Source organism: Ascaphus truei, chromosome 6, assembly GCF_040206685.1.
Source record: "Ascaphus truei isolate aAscTru1 chromosome 6, aAscTru1.hap1, whole genome shotgun sequence".
In the NCBI taxonomy this organism is placed as follows: domain Eukaryota; kingdom Metazoa; phylum Chordata; class Amphibia; order Anura; family Ascaphidae; genus Ascaphus; species Ascaphus truei.
In genome coordinates, this window is record NC_134488.1 from 102859863 (window position 1) to 102880340 (window position 20478).

The following is a 20478-nucleotide window of genomic DNA, read 5'->3' on the forward strand; positions in this document are numbered from 1 at the left end:
TCAATCCTTCTATGTTAATATTAAGCTAGATGCATGCCGACAATAGCCGCAAATGAAGTTCTTAAACGAGACACTGTATCTCATTATGATGCTTCAGCCAGAAACGCACTCAGCGCAGACCCTCAAAGTGGCATACTTTCTCAGTGAGACGCCCCAGTGAAAAATCTGTCTATGAGACTTCCCATATGCTGCCTCTTTATGTCACCCCTCGGAATAGCACCATGGATATATATATATCCATATATATATATATATATATATATATATATATATATATATATATATATATATAAATATATATATATATATATATATATATATATATATATATATATATATATAGATACTGTCTGTGTGATCCCAAACCCGATACTCTTTTTCAAGTTAATGGTCCAAAAGGTGTCTTATGACAGAGAACTGCTTAGAAAATATGGGCCAAACATCTGAAATACCTTTCCTACTATTGCTCTATTAAACACATGCACAAAAATACTCTCTTCTTGTCTGATGTTTATTACCCCAATTTAAAGCCTGTTATAAAAAAGAAAGGCAAGTCTACGACCATTTGTCATTATTTTGTATTAGCATGCTTAAAAACGCACTTTTGCAGTTTCTTATCATTTTTAAAACAAAAGCACTGTGCAGTGTATGATATACAGTATGCAGGTATGTACTTTTTACCTATATTTGAATACACATACAAAGCCAAATGCAGAAGATTACTCAAATCTGTAAGTTAAGTTGCCCAGTCACTCACCTGCCAGGGCTTGAACTGAAGGCTGGTCATGTGTGCTCAACAGTTGTGCCTGAATAGTTTCTACCACCCTCTTAAATCTGCGGCTTGGACCTGGTTAAAAAGAAAACAGCATGTTATGCTATGCTGACACTTTTCTTGATATATAGTAGATTGTAGGTAGTAGGTTGTGCTACCTTTTAGCAGACAAGTTCTTCATAGATGAAATGATAGTATACAGAAATTTCAATGCACCATCAGTTTATTCTTCAAATCTACTGTGTGAGGTTTGGAAAGCTCTCTACACTATCAGTTCATGTATCAAGAACTCTAATGTTGATCCAATGCAAGGTATCACAACCTACAACAAATCAGTTTTTTTCCCAGGACATATGCAACCACTGGCACGTTGCATGACAACTTGATATCCAGTAGTGACAGAGGACTCTGTATAAACAAGTAATACAGGTTTCTAGGGGTCGGTGACAAGGTATTTGTCTCGGCAAAAAACAGCGATGGGCACTTGCCGACCGCACATGCGTGATTGTCACTTGCCAACCGCTCGTTCACATGCACAATCGGAGCATGGGCAAGCGTCAATATCGCATGCGCGACCAGTATAGAGAAAACCCAGGACCGGCGCCAGAAAAGTCAGGACCTAGGACAAACTGCGAAAAACCGGGACTGTCCCGGCTAAACCGGGACGTCTGCTCACCCTAGCTATGAGGCACGGGCAGCACAGGAGATTTATAATGTGCATCACATTATATTGTACGGCAAAGTGAAGTTGAACACATATATTTTATATATATATATATATATATATATATATATATATATATATATATATATATATATATATCCAAAAAATAAATAGATGATATGCTGTCTAGTTGTGCCTGTTTTTTCAGTAAATCCTTTAGCTTCATTTGAGTGCGGTACAATGTGGTATCTTCCATATTTTCATGTATAGGTATCAGTACCGTGTTAGCCGAGGTTCAATAATCAAAAAATAAATAGATGATATTTCAGTAAATCCTTTAGCTTCATTTGAGTGCGGTTTTTCAGTAAATCCTTTATCATCTATTTATTTTTTGATTATTGAAGCTCGGTGTAACAGGGGACTTATCCCTGTTCACAAAGGTGCCTCTAATCCAGCAGTGTGGTGGTTAACTGCTGGTAGCAAATTAACTGGCACCACCTGACTGAGTACAGGTAGTAGAAAAAGCCTGCCTTTGAGACAGGAAATCTCCCCTCCTTTGCTCACGTGTGAGTTGACCTGTGGAGACAGAGCAGAGGTTCTTGAGTCACAGGAAAGACTGACCAAAAGAAACCCAGATCTCTGGAGCTGACCGGTCTTAAGCTCTACACCGCAGAGCTGATTTTCAAGACACAGGGAAAACTTCTAAACCTGTATGCTGACCAACCCTGGAGACAAGGGAGCTGAAGCAGGGACAGTGAAGATTTTCCCTCCAAGAAACAGATAAGACTTTCAGTATTAAGAGACTGCTTATATCTGCTTATTTTCATGTTATGTGTTTGGGCTGGGAGAAGCTTAACTAATGGAGATGTGAACTGATTGCAAGGATTTCACTAGAAATACTCCCAAGTGATTAGACGCTTTGTTCCCCCCCCCCCTTGTTTGGATGAATTTCCTGATGAAAAGGAAAAGGCACAATAAAGCCTTATTATAATTTCACATTATAAACGACTCCAAGTGTGTACCTCTGTAAACGTCCGTCCACACTCGGCTAACACGGTACTGATACCTCTACATGTATATATATATATATATATATATATATATATATATACATATATATATATATACATATATACATATATACATATATACATATATACATACACACACGCACACACACACACACACACACACACACACACACACACACACACACATACACACATCGCAAGCTGGGCCAGTTCTACCATTAGCCGGCCACCTATTTGGGCGGGGGGGAGCGGCACATTTCTCACTGCAGGGGGATTTCCCATGGCAGAGAGAGAGAGAGCTGGGCAGTTTCCTTCATCCTGATTGGCTGCATTACCAAGCAGAATGACCAAGAGGTGGAAGGGGGGGGGGGGGCGGGGAGAGAGAGAATAACAGAGAGAGGGGAGAGAGAGAATAACAGAGAGAGGGGAGTGAGAATGACAGAGAGAGGGGAGTGAGAATGACATAGAGAGGGGAGTGAGAATGACATAGAGAGGGGAGAGAGAATGACAGAGAGAGGGGAGAAAGAATGGCGGGGAGAGAGAATGGTAGAGAGGGGAGAGAGAATTAGAGAGAGAGAGGGGAGAGAGAATGACAGAGAGAGGGGAAAGAGTACAACAGAGAGAGGGGAGAGAGAATGACAAAGAGAGGGGAGAGAGAATGACAGAGAGAGGGGAGAGAGAGAATGAAGGAGGGGGTGAGGGTGAGAGAGAGAAAGGGAGAGAGGGGGGAGAATGACAGGGAAAGGGAGGAGCGAATGACAGAGAGAGGGGGGAAATAATGACAGAGAGAGGGGGAGAGAGAGGGGGAGAGAATGAGGGAGGGAGGGGGAGAGAGAATGAGAGAAAAAGGGGGGAGTGACAGGGATAGAGGGGGGAAATAGAACAACAGGGAGATAGGGTGAGAGTGACAGGGAGAGGAAGGAAAATAATTAGGGGGGAGAATGACAGAGGGGAGAGAGAATGAGAGAGGCGTGGAGGGAGAGAGGAGGGGATAGTTACAAGGAGAGAGGAGGGAACGAGAATGATGGAGAGAGAGTGAACGAGAATGACAGGGAGAGAGGGGAGAAAACGATAACGGAGAGAGTGGGGAGAGTGTATGAATGTTAGAAAAAATATATTATGTATAATATTTTAATTGTTCAGTTAAAAAAAATATGAAAGTGAACTGTGTGGTTGGGGGGAGGGAGGGCACAAGCTGATACCTTGCCTAGGGCACCAAATACCTTTGCACCGGCCCTGAAAGCAAGTAAATGGGACCTCAAGTAACCAAATTACCATATTTCCTCAATTTTAAGATGCACCATCGATTTAGCACTTACAATCGAGGGGGGAAAAAGTGTTATTTGACCCCCTCCTCACTTACCAGATTTACAGGCGGCAGAAGGTGAGGTTCGTCAGTGGAGATAAGGAGATGGCGGGAGCAGGAGAGGTTCGTCAGCAGAGGAGTGAAGTGTACGGCGGTGGCAGCAGGAGAGGTCCCTGTTTGTGGAGCAATGTACTGGCAGTGAAGACAGCGGGCGAGCGAGCGGGGGTGCGACAGCAGGAGAAGAACGGCAGGAGAACATCAGACCTCAGACCGGAGCAGGAGAAGGCGGCATGCTGTAGGAGAACAGATGGGGAGGAGCCCGCTGTAACACCAGAAGTCAGACACCGGTCCGGCGCCAGAACCAGTGTCTGACTTCTGGTGTTACAGCGAGCTCCTCCCCATGCATTCTCTTACAGCATGCCGCTCTTCTCCTGCTCCGGTCTGAGGTTCTCCTGCCACCACCGCCCGCCCGCTGTTTTCACTGCCGGTACATTGCGCCACGAACACGGACCTCTTCTGCTGCCACTGCCGCACACCACTCCTCCGCTGACGGACCTCTCCTACTCCGCCAACTTTTTATCTCCACTGACGGACCTCTCCTGCTGCCGTCTGTAAATCTGGTAAGTGAGGTGGGGGTCAAATAGCACTTTGTTTTTTTTTTCTCTTTTTCTAATTCATCGATTCTAAGATGCACCCCGATTTCCGACATGTGAAAATTGGACAAAAGGTGCATCTTAGAATCGAGGAAATACGGTAGTCATTAATTGTTTCACAGTCTACTATTCCACCGCCCAGACACTAACTAGAGCAGGAGTGGCCAACTCCAGTCCTCAAGAGCCATCAACAGGTCAGGTGTTCAGGATATCCCAGCTTCAGAACATACACAAGCAAGATAACACGATGCTCAACCTTAATATTTATATGTTGTGCTTTATGTTAGGGGTGCATGAGGAATACAGGTTCGGCAATGCACTGAAAGATGACGTCAGCCGCAGGAGATGTATGTCGTGTACACCAGTGATGCCTGAAAACCGGGTTGTATGAATCCCTCTGAAATATGAGGAACTTTTTCTGATGCACTTATTGTCTAGTCAAAGGATATTGTATTCAGACACATAGCAAGTGAGGTTTACCCACACTATTCAACTATACTAATGTGTCTGTTCACCATATGTCAATGCGAGCTGTACATGTTGCAGAATATGGCAAGGTGACTGTTACAGTGTATTTTTCACAAATGTCATTTATTCAGCTGATATTCTAAAACAACTCTTCAGTCTAGCTTCAGAATATTTGATCCCTGCATATAAAAAGTGAGGATCTTCCATATTGCTCAGCTATACTAATGTGCCTTCTGAATATATGGCTACATGTGCTAGACATTACATGCAGCAGGTTGCAATATGATTGCTACATTGTGATACTAATGGAGTTGTTATTCTGCTTTGGTTTGAATTGAGTCTATACTCAAATCGGTGTTGCTACTCATGGTAACAGTCACCAAGCATTGTTAGTGATACTACAAACTTATCAATGTTTGTTACTTTAAATCACAATATGGACACTATACCAGTATGTTGACACAGAATTACTCATGTGGATGTCTTCCTATGTGAGCTCAGTTCTACTTGTGTTAAGCCTATTAGGCTTATGGTTTTTCTACAGAGTAGTTACCATATATTTACCACACACTTGGTGTATACGTAGTCGGCATTATCTCATTGTGAGATATTTAATCTATTTTTGATTTTTTTCACATAATAAGACACACAGAAGAGTTTACTAATAAAATGTAATTATTTGGGGATTTTACCCCTCCTAGACATATTCATTATTGTTTTTCCTTACTATTATTATCATAGGCTGAGGGCAAGTTTGTTGGGGTTTCTTTTTGTGACCATCTCTTGATCATTTGGCTATATATCCCAGCTTCAGCACAGGTGGCTCAAGTAGAACCTGTGCTGAAGCAGCGATATCCTGAAAATCTGACCTGTTGGTGGCTCTTGAGGACTGAAGTTGGCCACTCCTGAACTAGAGGTATTGTGATGTTAGGAAGTGGGAATTTAGATTTGTCTTCCAGTTCCAATTCTAATCCCAACTTTCAGGAAACTAGTTTCGAGTTTTGGGAATTACGTATTGACCCAGGGAGAAAGCAGATTGCCATTACTGGAGTCAGGAAGGATTTTTTTCCATGTATAAGACAAAATTGGCAAACGTTTCACTGGGTACTATTGTTTGCCTTCCTCTCAATCAATATATTTATACATATATACAATGAATATCTCACACAATTAGAATTCAACAAAGATTGAACTCAATGAACATATGTCTTATCAATCTAATCTACCATGTATCTTTATGTCCCACTCAAATGAATGTCCCATAAGGCTTGTCACAGCTGAATTAGCATACTCCGGGGCCGATTCTATATGTGCTGAAGTGGCCAATCGGGCTATTTTCGGGTTAAATCCCCCATTGAAATCAATATGAAATGTTGGCATAATATGGCCAGAAAGGCCGCGTCTCAAAAAAAGTAAATGGCTACTGATTATCAACACTGGGCAGAGGTGGAACTAGTGAAAGGGCCGCCCTGGTGCAAGAATATTTGTGGGCCCCTTGGGCAGTGCTGGACCTGCCCTCATCCTCTGAGTGCAGTGGGCCCCATAAGGCTGAGGGGCCCCAGTTCCTTGCACCTGCTGAACCAATGGTAATTCCACCATTGAAACAGGATTAAAGAGAGGAAACGGAGCATTGGATTCTGGTGATTAAAATGAAGAAACAAGACCAGCAGATTCAATGTAGGTTGTGATATCATTAGCGTTCTTTATAGATGGAATTATTGTGTACAGAGCTTCCAAAACCTCATAGGTTTCCATTCAAATGTACTGTCACTTGAAAGCTCCACGCTAACACCCCCTAACATCCACACCCCCAAACCTTAATGGGACTAATTGTGCGGCTGGACCATACCCCACCCACAATGAGCAGCCACTTTCTCTTTTGTTTCAGCATTGCCCCCATACTCCCTGTAGAGTGCAAGCTCTCAGGCACAGGGCCCTTATTACCTTCTCTATCTGCTTGCGCTTGTCTGTCCTTACTTGTATGTCATTCTGTTTATGTAATTGAGGTCAGTCTGTACCCCCCATTGTACCGCGCTGCGGAACATGTTGGCACTTTTACAAATAAGCTATAATAATAATAATAATGTTGGTCCGCTAACAGGTATCACAACCTACATCAAATCTCCTTTTCTCTAGGACCAATACGGCTGTTAAGAACTTTGAATGACACACAAGACAAGATATTTAAAGCCTACTGAGTATGTGGCAGCGTTGTAAGCTTTCTGCATAACGTAAAAAACAGTCAGACACACAATGAGATGTAACTGGTGATCTAATCCTTGCCATTGTAGATATCATATACCTGATATTAAAGTGAAGGTCACAGAGTAGATCCCGTTCTCTTTTTGTGCCTCTGCTCCCTCTGAGTAACTGATGTCCACCTGAAACTTGACAGGCTTCTGAAACACCGAGGGACCTCCTGATGACTTGTACTCTGCTCGGAAACTGGTCTGAGAGATCACACTGTGACTTAAACTTGGGATCTGGAGAAGACAAAGAGGTGCATACTCAGTAACAAATCTCCCAGATCCCTGTGAAATGAGAGTATCCCAGGATATAAAAAAGATAAACTGATGAAATCAAGTCAGTCATTCGCAGAACAAGTAGACTTTAAAAGGGAACTTCCTACTGTAAATAGCATCGTAAAGCCAACATTTTACACCAGGTTTGAATTTATAAGGTTTACCTTTAAATGATGTAAAAAGGCACTTAGGGTTGCTTTTCTGATTTGGTGGTCTAAGACTCACCTGTAAGTTTTATGGTACCCTGCACATTTTAGTGCCTCTAAGTGGCTGACTGGCCCAATGTGTGTTATTTTTTTTACAGTATAAATCTATAGATTGATGGCCTCTGGCATGTCATCCCAGTGGTCATACATGTAGTAACACTCGTTTCAATGTTACAAAAACTGCACTCCTAAGAAATCCCATGGCCGAGTGTTGCCCTGTCACCAATACTTACTGATAGGAAAGCATGGACAATGTCAGCCTTGATGGAGCTAAGAGGTTTGTCCTTAATGACTACAAATATCTGCTCTTCTTTATCTAGGTTGATGAAGTTCCCGAACCAAGACTTTTTTGCAAGCCTGTAATAGGGAAAGAGAGAAAGAATTAGCAGATAACGCCTAAGCAACTTTCAATGCAGTCTAACATGAGTCAAAGAACAGACTATAGACTCTAGACCAGAGGTGGCCACCTCCAGTCCTCAAGAGCTACCAACAGGTCAGGTTTTCAGGATATCCCTGCTTCAGCACAGATGGCTCAATCAGCGGCTCAGTCGAAGCAGAGAGGACTGTTGGTCTTGAGGACTGGAATTGGCCACCGCTGCATTAGACAAACATCATAGTAGATACTATTGTTTCTTTTTGCATCTACATGACAAGTAATACACTAGTTATCCCAGTTTGCTATATTTTATCACAGATCTACCAGCTGGGAGTTTATGTACATATTTCTGGAAAATACTGTTTTTAACTTGAGGGAAAAGGGAGAAAAATAACAGACCAACACAAAAGACTGAATATTCTATTTTACTGCAAGTGTATAAATTGTGTGTGTGTGTGTGTGTGTGTGTGTGTGTGTGTGTGTGTGTGTGTGTGTGTGTGTGCGTGCGTGCGTTTTATAATGCCTCTGTTTGCTTCCATAACCTAACCCCTAACTGCAAGGGGAGTTCATCACTGACACTGATGTTTACACTTGATTATTTGAATTGACTTTCTTCACATCCATTCATTAGCAAGTACACTGTTTGTAGAGCTAAAGTCCAATACAGTTACAGCAACTGATAATGTGAAAGGTCTATTCTTAGTACCTAACACTGTAATATATTAATAGACAAAAGCCCTTTGAAAATTTGTATTTTTAGCCTTGGTAGTTTGAGATATCAGCACAATTCCAAACTAAATTACCATTACATAAATTAGCAGCTCTGTACTCTGTGAAACAATGTCTAGTCCTCATTTAAGAAGTGAAATAGCATTCTATAAAGACACTTTCCCCTAGTGGCTGTTAACCACGTAGCATTCCTTTATCCCCCTTGAGAGAGGGTTGCAACATATTAAAGTGCTGCTTCATACTGTATCTCTCTAGCACTAAAATAGTTACTTGCTAAGAATGGCAGGCAGCCATCACAATCGCACCCTGACATAATGCACATCTTTTCGTTCAACATGAGTTATCCAGGTACTCACTCTGGTGAGGACTCTGGCGTAAGACTTGACATTTCCTCAGGCGTCGGTACTGATAAGAAAAGGAAAAAGATCATAAGGAAATGGGAGGTATACAAGTTATTGCAGTAAGATTTATGGTGTAATCTTGATTATCCAATATCATAGGCTAGCAGGTTTCACTATTATATAGATAGTCATGTGCTGTGACTGATTTCAGTTCACGATGAGTGCTTCTTTGACCTTTGAACAAACTATCATACATATATTTCCAAACAAAAAGATAGAGGTACAGTATTTTTAATTGGGATATATGCATCTACGTCTATATCTATAGCCGACTGTATGGACTTGGGACTTTGAGCAATAAACATCATAAAAGATTACAAAAATATAGTTTTTCGCTGGGATTCCATTAGGTGTAGTAATGTATCTGTTCTGAGTGTACTGACCTACTTACTTCTATCTCCACAAATGTCTATGAGACTGCTGATGGTAAACTTAGGGAGAAGAACTCCAATGAGAGGAACTCACAGAAAATCAGCGAGGGCTGACACATCTGTGTCACAAGTGCACCAATTACTTGCTCAAATAATCCAAGTGTAGTAAAAACTATCTTGACTGGTCTTACCACGGTGGTATCTAGGATTGTCAGGTGTCCAGTATTGAACCGGACTATCCTGCATTTGGACACTCTGTCCAGTAAATAATTAGAGATAATACTGGACATGTATGTGTCCGGTATTACCGTTCTGGATGTAGTGACCTGGCCGGCTTGGGGGGGAGCGGGATTTCCCCGAGCAGGAAGAGAGCAGGGAGCTGGGCAGCTTCCTCCACCCTGATTGGTTGCTGCTGGGTAATGCAGCCATTCAGGAGAAGGTGTCAGGAGCATGGGGGTGGGTCCAAGGGAGAAGGAAACAGCATGGCGTGGAGAGAGATGAGAGGGGGGGTGTTTGTGTGTGTGTGTGGATGTTTGTGTGTGTGTGTATCGAGCGTGTTTTACCTTTCATCAATGTGTCCAGTATTTTTAGAGACGCCACCTGGCAACCCTATAATTTTATGGCACTATAAATAATTCTGATTACTTTATTAAATGGTTTATTGCATATAAAACTATATGTAGTTTTGACCATTTTGTGATAGCAATCCCAATCACATGCACATAACAGCAGCCATCTTGTCAAATCCTAACATTACCAGACAAATGCTTGCAGTATTCATTTTACACCACAAGATGGCAATCTTATCCAGAACAACAGCACCTACCCTGCAATTTCCGACGATGGAAGCGAGGGGATCCAAGGAAACTATTCTTGATGGAGTTGAGCCTTGTCTTCCAAGCAACCCCACCAACGCCAGGACTGGAGGGAGGGGTGCCACTGGGCGTCCCAGTCGGGCTGTCCTTGGGCGTATGCACTGGGGTGCCCAGCGGGGTAGGGAGGGGACTACCTCGGGGAGAAGGGTGAGGGGTCACCTGCGGCAAAGGGATAGATTTGGTGGTGGATTTAGTACCAGGGAAAAAACGAGCGGGCAGTGAGGAAGGGAAAAAAGGCGGGGAGAGCGGGGAGCGATGAGGCGGAGATGAGGATTCATGCTGTGGGGAGGAGGCGGTCATGGTAATGGGCAAAGGGTTGGATTTAATGGTGTGGAGGGGCTTCTCTCCCAGGCTGGTCTTAGCCGGCAGCGTCTGGGTCTTCGGGTCAGGCTGTCGGTGAGCAGCTTTGGACTGCCAGATGGCACGGGGATCCTCCCCATCAGCGTGTTCCAGCGGTGTGGGGGAGAAAGTGAAAACGGGACTCTGGCAAGGGGGGACAGAAAAGTGCCCGATGGGCATTGATGTTTGACAATGAGATGGAGAAACGTGGCATGGCATGGTGTTCTATTGTAGTGTCACATGCTATATAGACGAATAATAGACGAATAACAAATCTGAGCTTTCTGCAACGCAATTTCAGGGATGCGGAGTGCCATATAATAAAATAGCATAAGCAGGGACTCTCCCAGAGTAACCACTATGCCCAACACGACTAGTTTCTCTTATGCTACAACAGCTTTCCTGTAAACCAGTGTCTCACTAGCCACTACCATAATACAAAGCTTCTACTGTAAGTGAAGAGTACAATGACAAATTCTATTCAATCCATGCTGTCATTCAGTCCTTTATACATGTGTTGCCAAGACAACTCAGATGCATAAGTACATGGTATCTAGTATATAATTCAACTAATGTACCTTTTTATGTAGGTTCTAACCATCCCCTATCTGGAGACTGGTAATCTTTATAAACATGGTGGTACAGAGAAAAAGCTGGAAAACACCAGTCAAGTTCATGCATAAACCTCCCCGTACCATATGCAGGACCACTAAATATTCAGAGTGCCCAAAATACACCAGCAGTTTGTGGCCCTACTGTCTCAGATTGCATAGTATTGCACCAGGGGCCGAACAACATCTCCCAGTTCCCATCACTGCTAAGGAAGAGAACAAAAGCACAGATTCTTCAAAGGACATGCGCAATATCTGGGAGCCAGGGCTTTCCCATGGTTCAGTGCTTAGAAATTGTTTTGTCACATATTCTATGCTACCTGAATCCACCAGAAAGTACACAACTCTAAACCATTGAAAGCCTTGATTGATATTTCACACGGGATATTTTCAGAAATAGGTAAAACATGTACAGGAATTATTGTTGTTTGCACAGTGTCAATAGAACCACAGTAAAGTGTGCACATAAGAACATGCATAGAAAGAACTGCAGAGCCCTATATGTGCTATATGCAAAAAGCATCACTATCCCACACAGGAAGGATTAAAAAAAAGTTACCTAATGCAAGACTTTACAAATACTACGAATGATGGGTCTTCTCATGTGGAATGTTGTTTAGGGAGGTGAAAATGTGGGTTGTGATGTTGCTCCTGTAGTGACTGTATGAACCAAAAATATGATTTACAGTGGATTTCGGTCCAGTGCCGCCTCTCTCATTTGATCTCCATGAGATCAAAGGAGCCCACCTAAATACTTACCCTTGGACTGCTAAGAGGACTAGAAGAGAGGCCAGTCGATGCGCCGCTGACAGACCTGGACCTAAGGAAGATAGATATTTTTAAAGCGGCGCCCAATCCAACATGGATACACTGCATAAAGGTCACTAAAGAGTTATGTAAAGGCCATCAACATACAATCTACCTAAATAAACTCTCCAGTGCTGGTGGACCAATATTTTGATCAGCAACGCTAGGATCAGGTATCTGAACTGTTTTTCATTACATTTACCCAACACCTCATAACAAATAGACATTTTCTTCCGCTCAATTTCCCACTTTCTCAATAATTTGAGCATGTGCTGTCAGGCTATGTCAATTGTGTTTGCTGCTCGTGAGCATAGCACATTTATAGTATATAGCTATCAGTATAATTATTATATCAACTTGAGAAAAATGCAAGGGGTTGAGGTAAAACTGGTGCAAATCTATTCTACTGCACCAATGGATATGGGTATGAAGCAGGGGGTCTCCGGAGCTGAACCGTGTTAACTGCAGCTCCAGGGACCCTCTGCTTCCTGAGATACTTACCTCTGTAGGTGCTGCCGGTACTCCGTGATTCTTAAATCTCTTGTGAGATGTGAGCCAATAGGAAGCTGCAGCAGAGGACGTCACGGCTTCCCATTGGCTCCCATGCCGCAGGATATTTAAACCCTCATATTGTTTACCCATGGCAGGCAGCACCTTCAGAGGTAAGCATCTCAGGAAGCAGGGGGTCTCCTGAGCTGAAATTAATGTGGTACAGCTCCAGAGACCCCCTGCTTCATACTATACCTAGAAGAAAAAAACCAAGACAGAACCACACATTTAAATCACATAAGCAGCGGGCCCCCTTTCCCCCCCAATATCTGTATTTTTTAAACTTCCCCCTTTTTATGAGGATGGCAGCCGGGGGGGGTCCTCAAAAAGCTTTTATCATTTGATACCAATGTAGCCCTGGCTGGTTTTGGGCTACAAGTCTGCCCTCCTCCTGGCAGTAATCCCTAGTAAGGGTAGGTGCCAGGAGTAATCATGGGTTTTTCCCACACATTGCAGCTCAGTGAGTCAGAGAAGGTAGTGCAATCAGACCTGGTGTCCAATCAGGGACAAGGGGCTGGTTCTTACTGGAACTGACTTAAGGAGCTGCACTTCCTCAATTTAGCCAGTTGCCTCTACCACTGCGGGAGTGGGGAGCGGTGGAAGACTATTCCCCTTACCCTACCAGAGGGTAAGGGAAGAGCAAGGACTGCTCCTGGTGGCCAGTGGCCGGGAGTGGAGGTCCAGGGACATCCTAAGGGTGAAGACCCTACTGCGGAGAATTGATTGCAGTGTAAGCTGAACACTGCCTTTGATTGGTGTGAGAGAGAGAGTAACAAGAATAAAGAACACCTGTTTTCACATACTCCTTGCCTGAGACTGAAATCTATCAGGGAGGAGAAGAGATAAGTTCTTCTGCAGAGATTTCTCCCCACATCTCTGGGGGCTGCAGGAGATGGAGGTGCTATCACTGTGAGTACGATTCAGACAAGGCCCCAGAAGCCTGTCCTGACCTCCCCTATAACACCAGGCGGGAGACTCAGGGCCACTGTTTAACAGCAGGTATGCACCACACTACCATGAGTAACCAAAGCAGCTTTCCCCATGATAGACCCTATATGAGATTGTGCTGGGGAAACATGGTTACACTAAGAAAGTGGACCACACAGCCATTCTTGGTTATATTATAAAGCACCCCCTTCTCTCTCCCAGCAATACATGACAGAAAAGCATTTCGGTGCCGTTCTGCTGATCAGCTGCTTTTTTCATCGCATTAGAACAGTCGTTATATCCCAATGTTTTAAACAAGTTCAGAAATTCCACCCCAGGTCTTCCACAGAATTATTGTTTTGTGCCAGAGTCTTAAAAAGCAGCATAATGATTGAAATGTCAAATTGGTCCCACCTCTGACTGTGCTGTGCCATCTCAATGGCTCGTCGGGCAGGAACAGGGGAACCCCCATCCGTTACACTCAGGACTTCCATAGACTTTCGTTCAGGACGGCGTTTTCCATGGCGGTTCAGCATTGGGGAGTCAACCCGTTTACGTGGAGGGTCTGAGAAAGGAAATATGCATGCGTTCATTTAATAAGCAGCAGTAAATGTGTATGAAAAAATTCTAATCAAAAACATTTATGTATACTTTTTACTTGTTCAGCTGGTCTTAGCTGATTGGAGGGTGGCTCTTCCTATCTTGTTGAAGCTCACCCCCTCCCACATTTAAATGGTAAAAGCTCACTCCATAGCATCTCCCACTCTCAGGGGAACTTGCTTGCTTGCAGTATGATTGTGACAAATCTATTACAGAGTGCTTTTCCTGGTAATGTACAGGTTAATAAAAGCTTCAATCAGACTTAGAACTATGCAACTCATTTTGACAGATTTATTATAAATCATTCTTCCTGGTAATGCACAGGTTATTAAGAATTTATATTAGTGTTAGGGACCCTTGAGATGTGGTCTGCCGTGTAGTGGCTCAGGGGCTTACAACACTTTGGCCAAAATGTTAAACTAAAAGACCATTTTATTTAATAGATACACTGGCGACACACTTTATTCGAGCTCGGCTAGTCCCACGAATTCGGGTATACCCGGGTGTATTGAGGTTTGTGACTGTTTTCTGCCCGAGTGCATTGAGTTATTTTCCAGGCAGGGATTGAAGCATTTTATTCCCGCTGGCTGCAATACTGCACAGTATATATATATATATACTGCATTACAATTCATGAATGTATGCCATCTGGTAGACACGCGAAGCATTGCAGCCTATTAAATCCTAATCATTATCATTTAACAGATCAGCCGCCCATCAGCCAGGCATGAACCCAGGCTGGGAAGGCAAATGCAACGGGGCTTGTCAGAGGTGAGGAGCGGCGCATTCCAGGTATCTGCCAGGTACATACTGGGTATTTGCTCGAATAAAGTGTGTCGCAGCAGTATCTATACATATATATTTAGGCACTGTGCCGTGTATAAGTTTCACTGGATGTGCACTGAGCTCTGTCTGTGTTTCATGTTCTGTCTCTGGTTTTAAATACTTTTACAGTAGCAATAATTTGTCCCATACGGACGGGTTTGTAGTAACATTGGTAGACCACGACTGTGATATACAGAAAGTATACAATAAATGATGGTTATCACTGTATTAATTAGACATGCTTCTCATGTGTTTGTAACATTATGCTTTGGACTACACAAGGCAGCGCTCAGCTATAGAATATTCTCCTGATTACTGCTGTGTGTTGTGATTAAAGTATATTCCTCACAGCTGTATCCCAAGGAGATGAGGCAAAAAAGCAGCAGATGTCACAATTTGCCTAATCTACATCACACTGTTTACAATATGTGTCCAGTTTAGCAATTAAAGCAAACATAGACATATACCCTAAACCCCACACTGTGTGACTGTCAATGGGCTTTGGCTGAAGCTGAAACTTCTGTAGCAGCACGGAGCCCACAACGGACAGTTAGGATGAAAATCATTTTTTCAGATTGTTAGCAAATCTCTCCCGGGACTGGGTCCCTTCTGCTTGCATCCAGTGTTAGAAACTGTACATAATGCAGAGTTTATTAAGGGAATTATGCCTGTATTACTGCACAAAAAAGTCTCAATATTAAAGGCACATAGAAAGAACAAAGTTCAGATGAGACAGAGGAAACCTTTGTATTTGTTTCCTGTCGCCATGTAATAAACCCATAAGACCTTCCAAGTAAGAGTGCATTCCAATCTATGCCAACAAGATCTTCCCAACACGAAAAGCAGCCTCTTCTGGATATGCTGAAAACTTGCAATTAAATGATAACAATCATTATTGTTCTTAATAAACTACTATAATGCATGACAAAGTAGATGAGCTGTGTTGGTCACTGAGGAAGCTATACCCTTTACCTATATCATTTCGGGGAGGAAGGTCTTCATCCTCGCAGCTGGGGTATCTTTCTTTGCGATCAAGAAGAAGGTAATAAATCATCTTTTCTTGGTTTTCACTGGGAAGGGAACTAGCCATTAGCAGCGAAGGGAAATGCAATACAGGTACTGTACACCCTAAGAACATTCATAAGTATTCTTCCACAACAGTCTAATCTACCTTTTATTTATGTAAAATCACAATGCATGGATGTATTTATTAGCATTACTTATTAAAATTGTATTATTCATTATTAGTACTAATCAGGATTTAGTAATGCGACTCAATCCTCTTTTCTTTATTTTCTCCACTTATTTTTCCTTTTATTTCTAGGTTCTCACTCTCTTGGTCTCATTATCATGTATTCCCTTCCGTTTCCACTTTTGGGCTGCTAGCTTGTACATCTGCTTTATATATGTTTTTCCCATTCCCCATTTATTTTGCTTTCATGTAGTCCATGCCAATGTCTTGACTGCCTTTTGTGTACAGCTTGGGTGCAACGTATAAGGGTTTTGATACTTAGCAAAAAATCTCAAATATAAACAGTTTGTTCATCAAGGTTGTTGGGGAAAGGTGTTCGTGTCAAATTTTTAACACATGGAAAATTAATATATTGACTAAAGTGTTATGCATTCCATTATAATACGGTATCAAGCATCATCTACAAACCAAGTTTGTAAGGATGCTAAAACAGTCAACATTGCCCAATAGTGGATATCTGTTCAAAATGCCTTTGTCAGCCTCACAGCAAAATGCAATTTTTATACATTAGCACGATTCTTATTTTTGTAGCTCTCTTCTGTCTTGCTTGATCTATCACCTTCCTCTTTCTTACTCTCTTTGCTTCTTTCTTGTTTCTCTGTCCTTATGTCACCCATAGAAACTGACATCAGAAGAGCCCATTTGGACCACATAGAATGCTCAGTTTGCTCCACTAGCTAATACAATCATCGCTGTACCCGTATATAGCCCATATTCAATAAGGACTAAAGTGACCTATCGCAGTGCAATTGATCGAAAACGGCCATTGACTTGCCAATGCCATTGAATACCATTTTTCGACTATTCGCATTCAAAGTTTGGACCTTATTGAACAAGGACCCGTTGCCTTTATTCTTAACCTCCTACCCCCACAGTGTTCCCTTGTGTCCATCCCCAGTATACTCACTCCTCATTCTGCAGTTCTTGTTTCAGTTTGGTTTTATCCCTGAAGCAGCCGAGAGAATGCATGCTGTCTAAGACATCTGGATCAAATTCGCTCACTGAGTGAATCCTCCTGATAGATACTTTTCGTGGGGTGGGCTGTTCGGGCTCAGGTTCATTTTTTCCTCCCCTGTAACAAGTCAGAGTGGATTTATAGCTCCTAATTCTCATCTCTTCCCCACAGTCAAGGCAATAGCTTCATCATACAAACAAGAGACACAGATTTATGCAACAATTCGGGACACTTACAGTAGCGGTGGCCTAAACTGACACCGCAGTTTCATGAGTCACTACTCTGAAACATGAGAACTCTCTTCCCATGAGTGCTAAAGGCCATGTCTATACATACTGCGCTATATGAATGCACACACAGCTGTCTCTTACACATACATATGTACAATGTAATTCTATCCCTATATACCAATAGGGACCACATAGTATCTACACACATTAATAGTAATGCAACAGCCTCTTACATTTCTATACCTACCCACACCATTGGAATACACTCCCACACACACCTTTTGTAAAGCGCCGTATACACTGTGGGCACTTTATAAATTTATATTTGCACATAAACACACACACACTCTTACATCACTAACATTCAGGGACCATTTAACACCGTAAGACATAAATTGCATACTGTACAGGGGGGAGGGATAGGCTTCAGTCACAGATACATTCCAAGATGCACTGTTTTTAAGTAAAAACCTCTCTTGCTTTATCCATTGTAACATTGTCGAAAGAAGAGATCACTGTATCTCGAAAGCTCGCACAAATAAAAGCATTTTGTTAGCCACAGAACAGTATCGTCTATTCATTTTATATGTTATATATATATATATATATATATATATATGTAGAGGTATCAGTACCGTGTTAGCCGAGCTTCAATAATCAAAAAAATAAATAGATGATAGCGTAATAAAAGCATTTCGTTAGCCACAGAACGGTATCATCTATTTATTTTTTTGATTATATATATATATATATATATATATATATATAGTGCAGAATAAATGAGTTCTTCAGTATTAGGTGATACCTTTTTTATTGGACTAACAATTTATGTCATAGGACAAGCTTTCGAGAGTTCTCCTCTCTTCTTCAGGTCAAGCAATACTGATATACAAAGGATTCTATGGCTAAAACAGTGTAGAGAAACAAAAACAAAAAAAAAACAACAGATATGTACTGTAGATAAGGTAGGGTGTTAAAAGTGTTTGAAGCCAGGGGACAGCTACCTTATCCACAGTACATATCTGGTTTTTTTTGTTTTGTTTCTCTACACTGTTTTAGCCATAGAATCCTTTGTATATCAGTATTGCTGACCTGAAGAAGAGAGGAGAACTCTCGAAAGCTTGTCCTATGACATAAATTGTTAGTCCAATAAAAAAGGTATCACCTAATACTGAAGAATTCATTTATTCTGCACTATCGCAACTGGACTAACACGGCTATTTTCTGCTTTATATATATATTTATATATATATATATATATATATATATATATATATATATATATATATATATATATTATATATATATACAGTGTTCGACAAACCTATACATTTGCTCGCCCCGGGCGAGTGGATTTAACATCGTGGCGAGCTCCTATTGGCCCAAGCAGCACTCGTTTGGTACTAGGCGGCGAGTAGATTTTTTGGTGATTTGTCGACCACTGTGTATATATATATATATATATATATATATACAGTGGTTGACAAGTCACCAAAAAATCTACTCGCCACACAAAAAAATCTACTCACCACCTAGTACCAAACGTGTGCTGCTTGGGCCAATATTTATTCGCCCGGGGGTTAAATCCACTCGCCCGGGGCGAGCAAATGTATAGGTTTGTCGAACACTGTGTATATATATATATATATTAAACACTGCTTTGTGTTTTCACTGTACCCCTCTTATGTCAGTCATACAGTTACAGGGCACATCACATTAACTACTTTCATGTGGATCACCTATTAGGGTTCCCTATAATCACCTGGTGCTTTTTTGGTCACATTTTATTTATACTTTTTATTTCCCATATTTGGAAATGGTGTAAAATATTGTATCCGTAAACTCCATTAAATGCATGCATTGGAGAAAGATACCACGGTGCTTTGAGTCAGTGACAATATAGAATGAAAAGGTCATTTACATTCTACTTCAAACCCTAACTAATTATCTGGAGGTCCCGATCAATTTATTACAACCCTGTGACTCTGAGGCATGTTAAGGATGCATGTTGGTATAGCAGTAAATCCTGTGCTGCCTGAATCTAGGAATATGCAGGATCCATATGAACATTCACAGAGCTACAAGGATATTCAATTCACGTAGGGCCGGCTTGCCACTGCACCGAGACCCGCGCTTACACTGGCCCCGCGCTCTTCCCTGGAACATGTAAACTGATTGTCGGGGGAGAGCACGTGGGCCTCTGTAAGCTCCGGTATCTCTTCTTCTCCTCATCCTCTCCTTGTGATGATGCATCGCCATGACAACGTGACTCCACAACGCCACATGGTCACGCAATGTTATCACAACACGACATGGCTGGAGCAGATGCCAGAGAAGGTAAGAGGCCCCGTACACTACCCCCGGCACAGAGCCTCGACAAACTCCCAGCCAGCCCTGTCTTCACAGCTTTATAACCCAGGAAGTGAATGCCTCCTTCAGAAGGAGTTAGCTATTTTATCACCTTCTCTCTGTGTTATCGCCACAAGAAGTCTGTCATAATCTGTTCACCAAATGTTAAACATAACATTAAGAAGAGAAGAACAGCTACATCATGTCTCTCCAGCAAGAGAATAATGTATGATTCTTATTTATATGTCCTCTTAGTTCATCAGTAAAGATGGATGAACCAGTCCAAATCCATTCCCCGAAATTTTCCAGGCTTTCCCTTCAAAATCCGTTCTGCGGGGTAGAATCCGCAGACGCATTGTTCCAATTTTACTTAAAAACCCCTATGTGGCTCGGTTGTGTGGCTTTAAAATAACCCCCCGGCGGGATTAAACTAAATCCATTCTGCGGGTTGTGTTTATTTATAATCCGTCACTGTAATGTAAGAAAAAAGTATAGAACATTAATGCATCGTAGGAAATGTAAAAAAAAAAAAGCAGGCAATTTAATCCATTGTAAATTATTACAGCTGGAGTAACATCATTTTTGTTATAAAAAATGTAACATTGTTTACGGTGAGCACATTTTTTTCTGTCAATCAAATAAATGCTATGCACATTCCTA

At 42.0% G+C, this 20478-nt stretch overlaps 1 protein-coding gene across 5 annotated transcripts in view; it reads right to left on the bottom strand.

Moving 5' to 3' along the window:
- The window catches only part of BRSK1 (BR serine/threonine kinase 1), a 130102-nt gene that overhangs the window by 4989 nt on the left and 104635 nt on the right, over positions 1–20478 (bottom strand). For 3 of the 5 annotated variants that reach the window (XM_075605418.1, XM_075605417.1, XM_075605416.1), the window contains 9 exons: positions 17192–17356; positions 16005–16102; positions 14022–14172; positions 12084–12144; positions 10326–10857; positions 9084–9132; positions 7856–7979; positions 7197–7377; positions 758–847 (listed from right to left, as the gene is read on the bottom strand). In XM_075605418.1, coding sequence (XP_075461533.1) covers positions 758–847; positions 7197–7377; positions 7856–7979; positions 9084–9132; positions 10326–10857; positions 12084–12144; positions 14022–14172; positions 16005–16102; positions 17192–17356 — 1451 coding nt within the window. The remainder of the gene's footprint in view (positions 1–757; positions 848–7196; positions 7378–7855; positions 7980–9083; positions 9133–10325; positions 10858–12083; positions 12145–14021; positions 14173–16004; positions 16103–17191; positions 17357–20478) is intronic. The other 2 variants (XM_075605420.1, XM_075605419.1) reach the window with 1 other exon arrangement.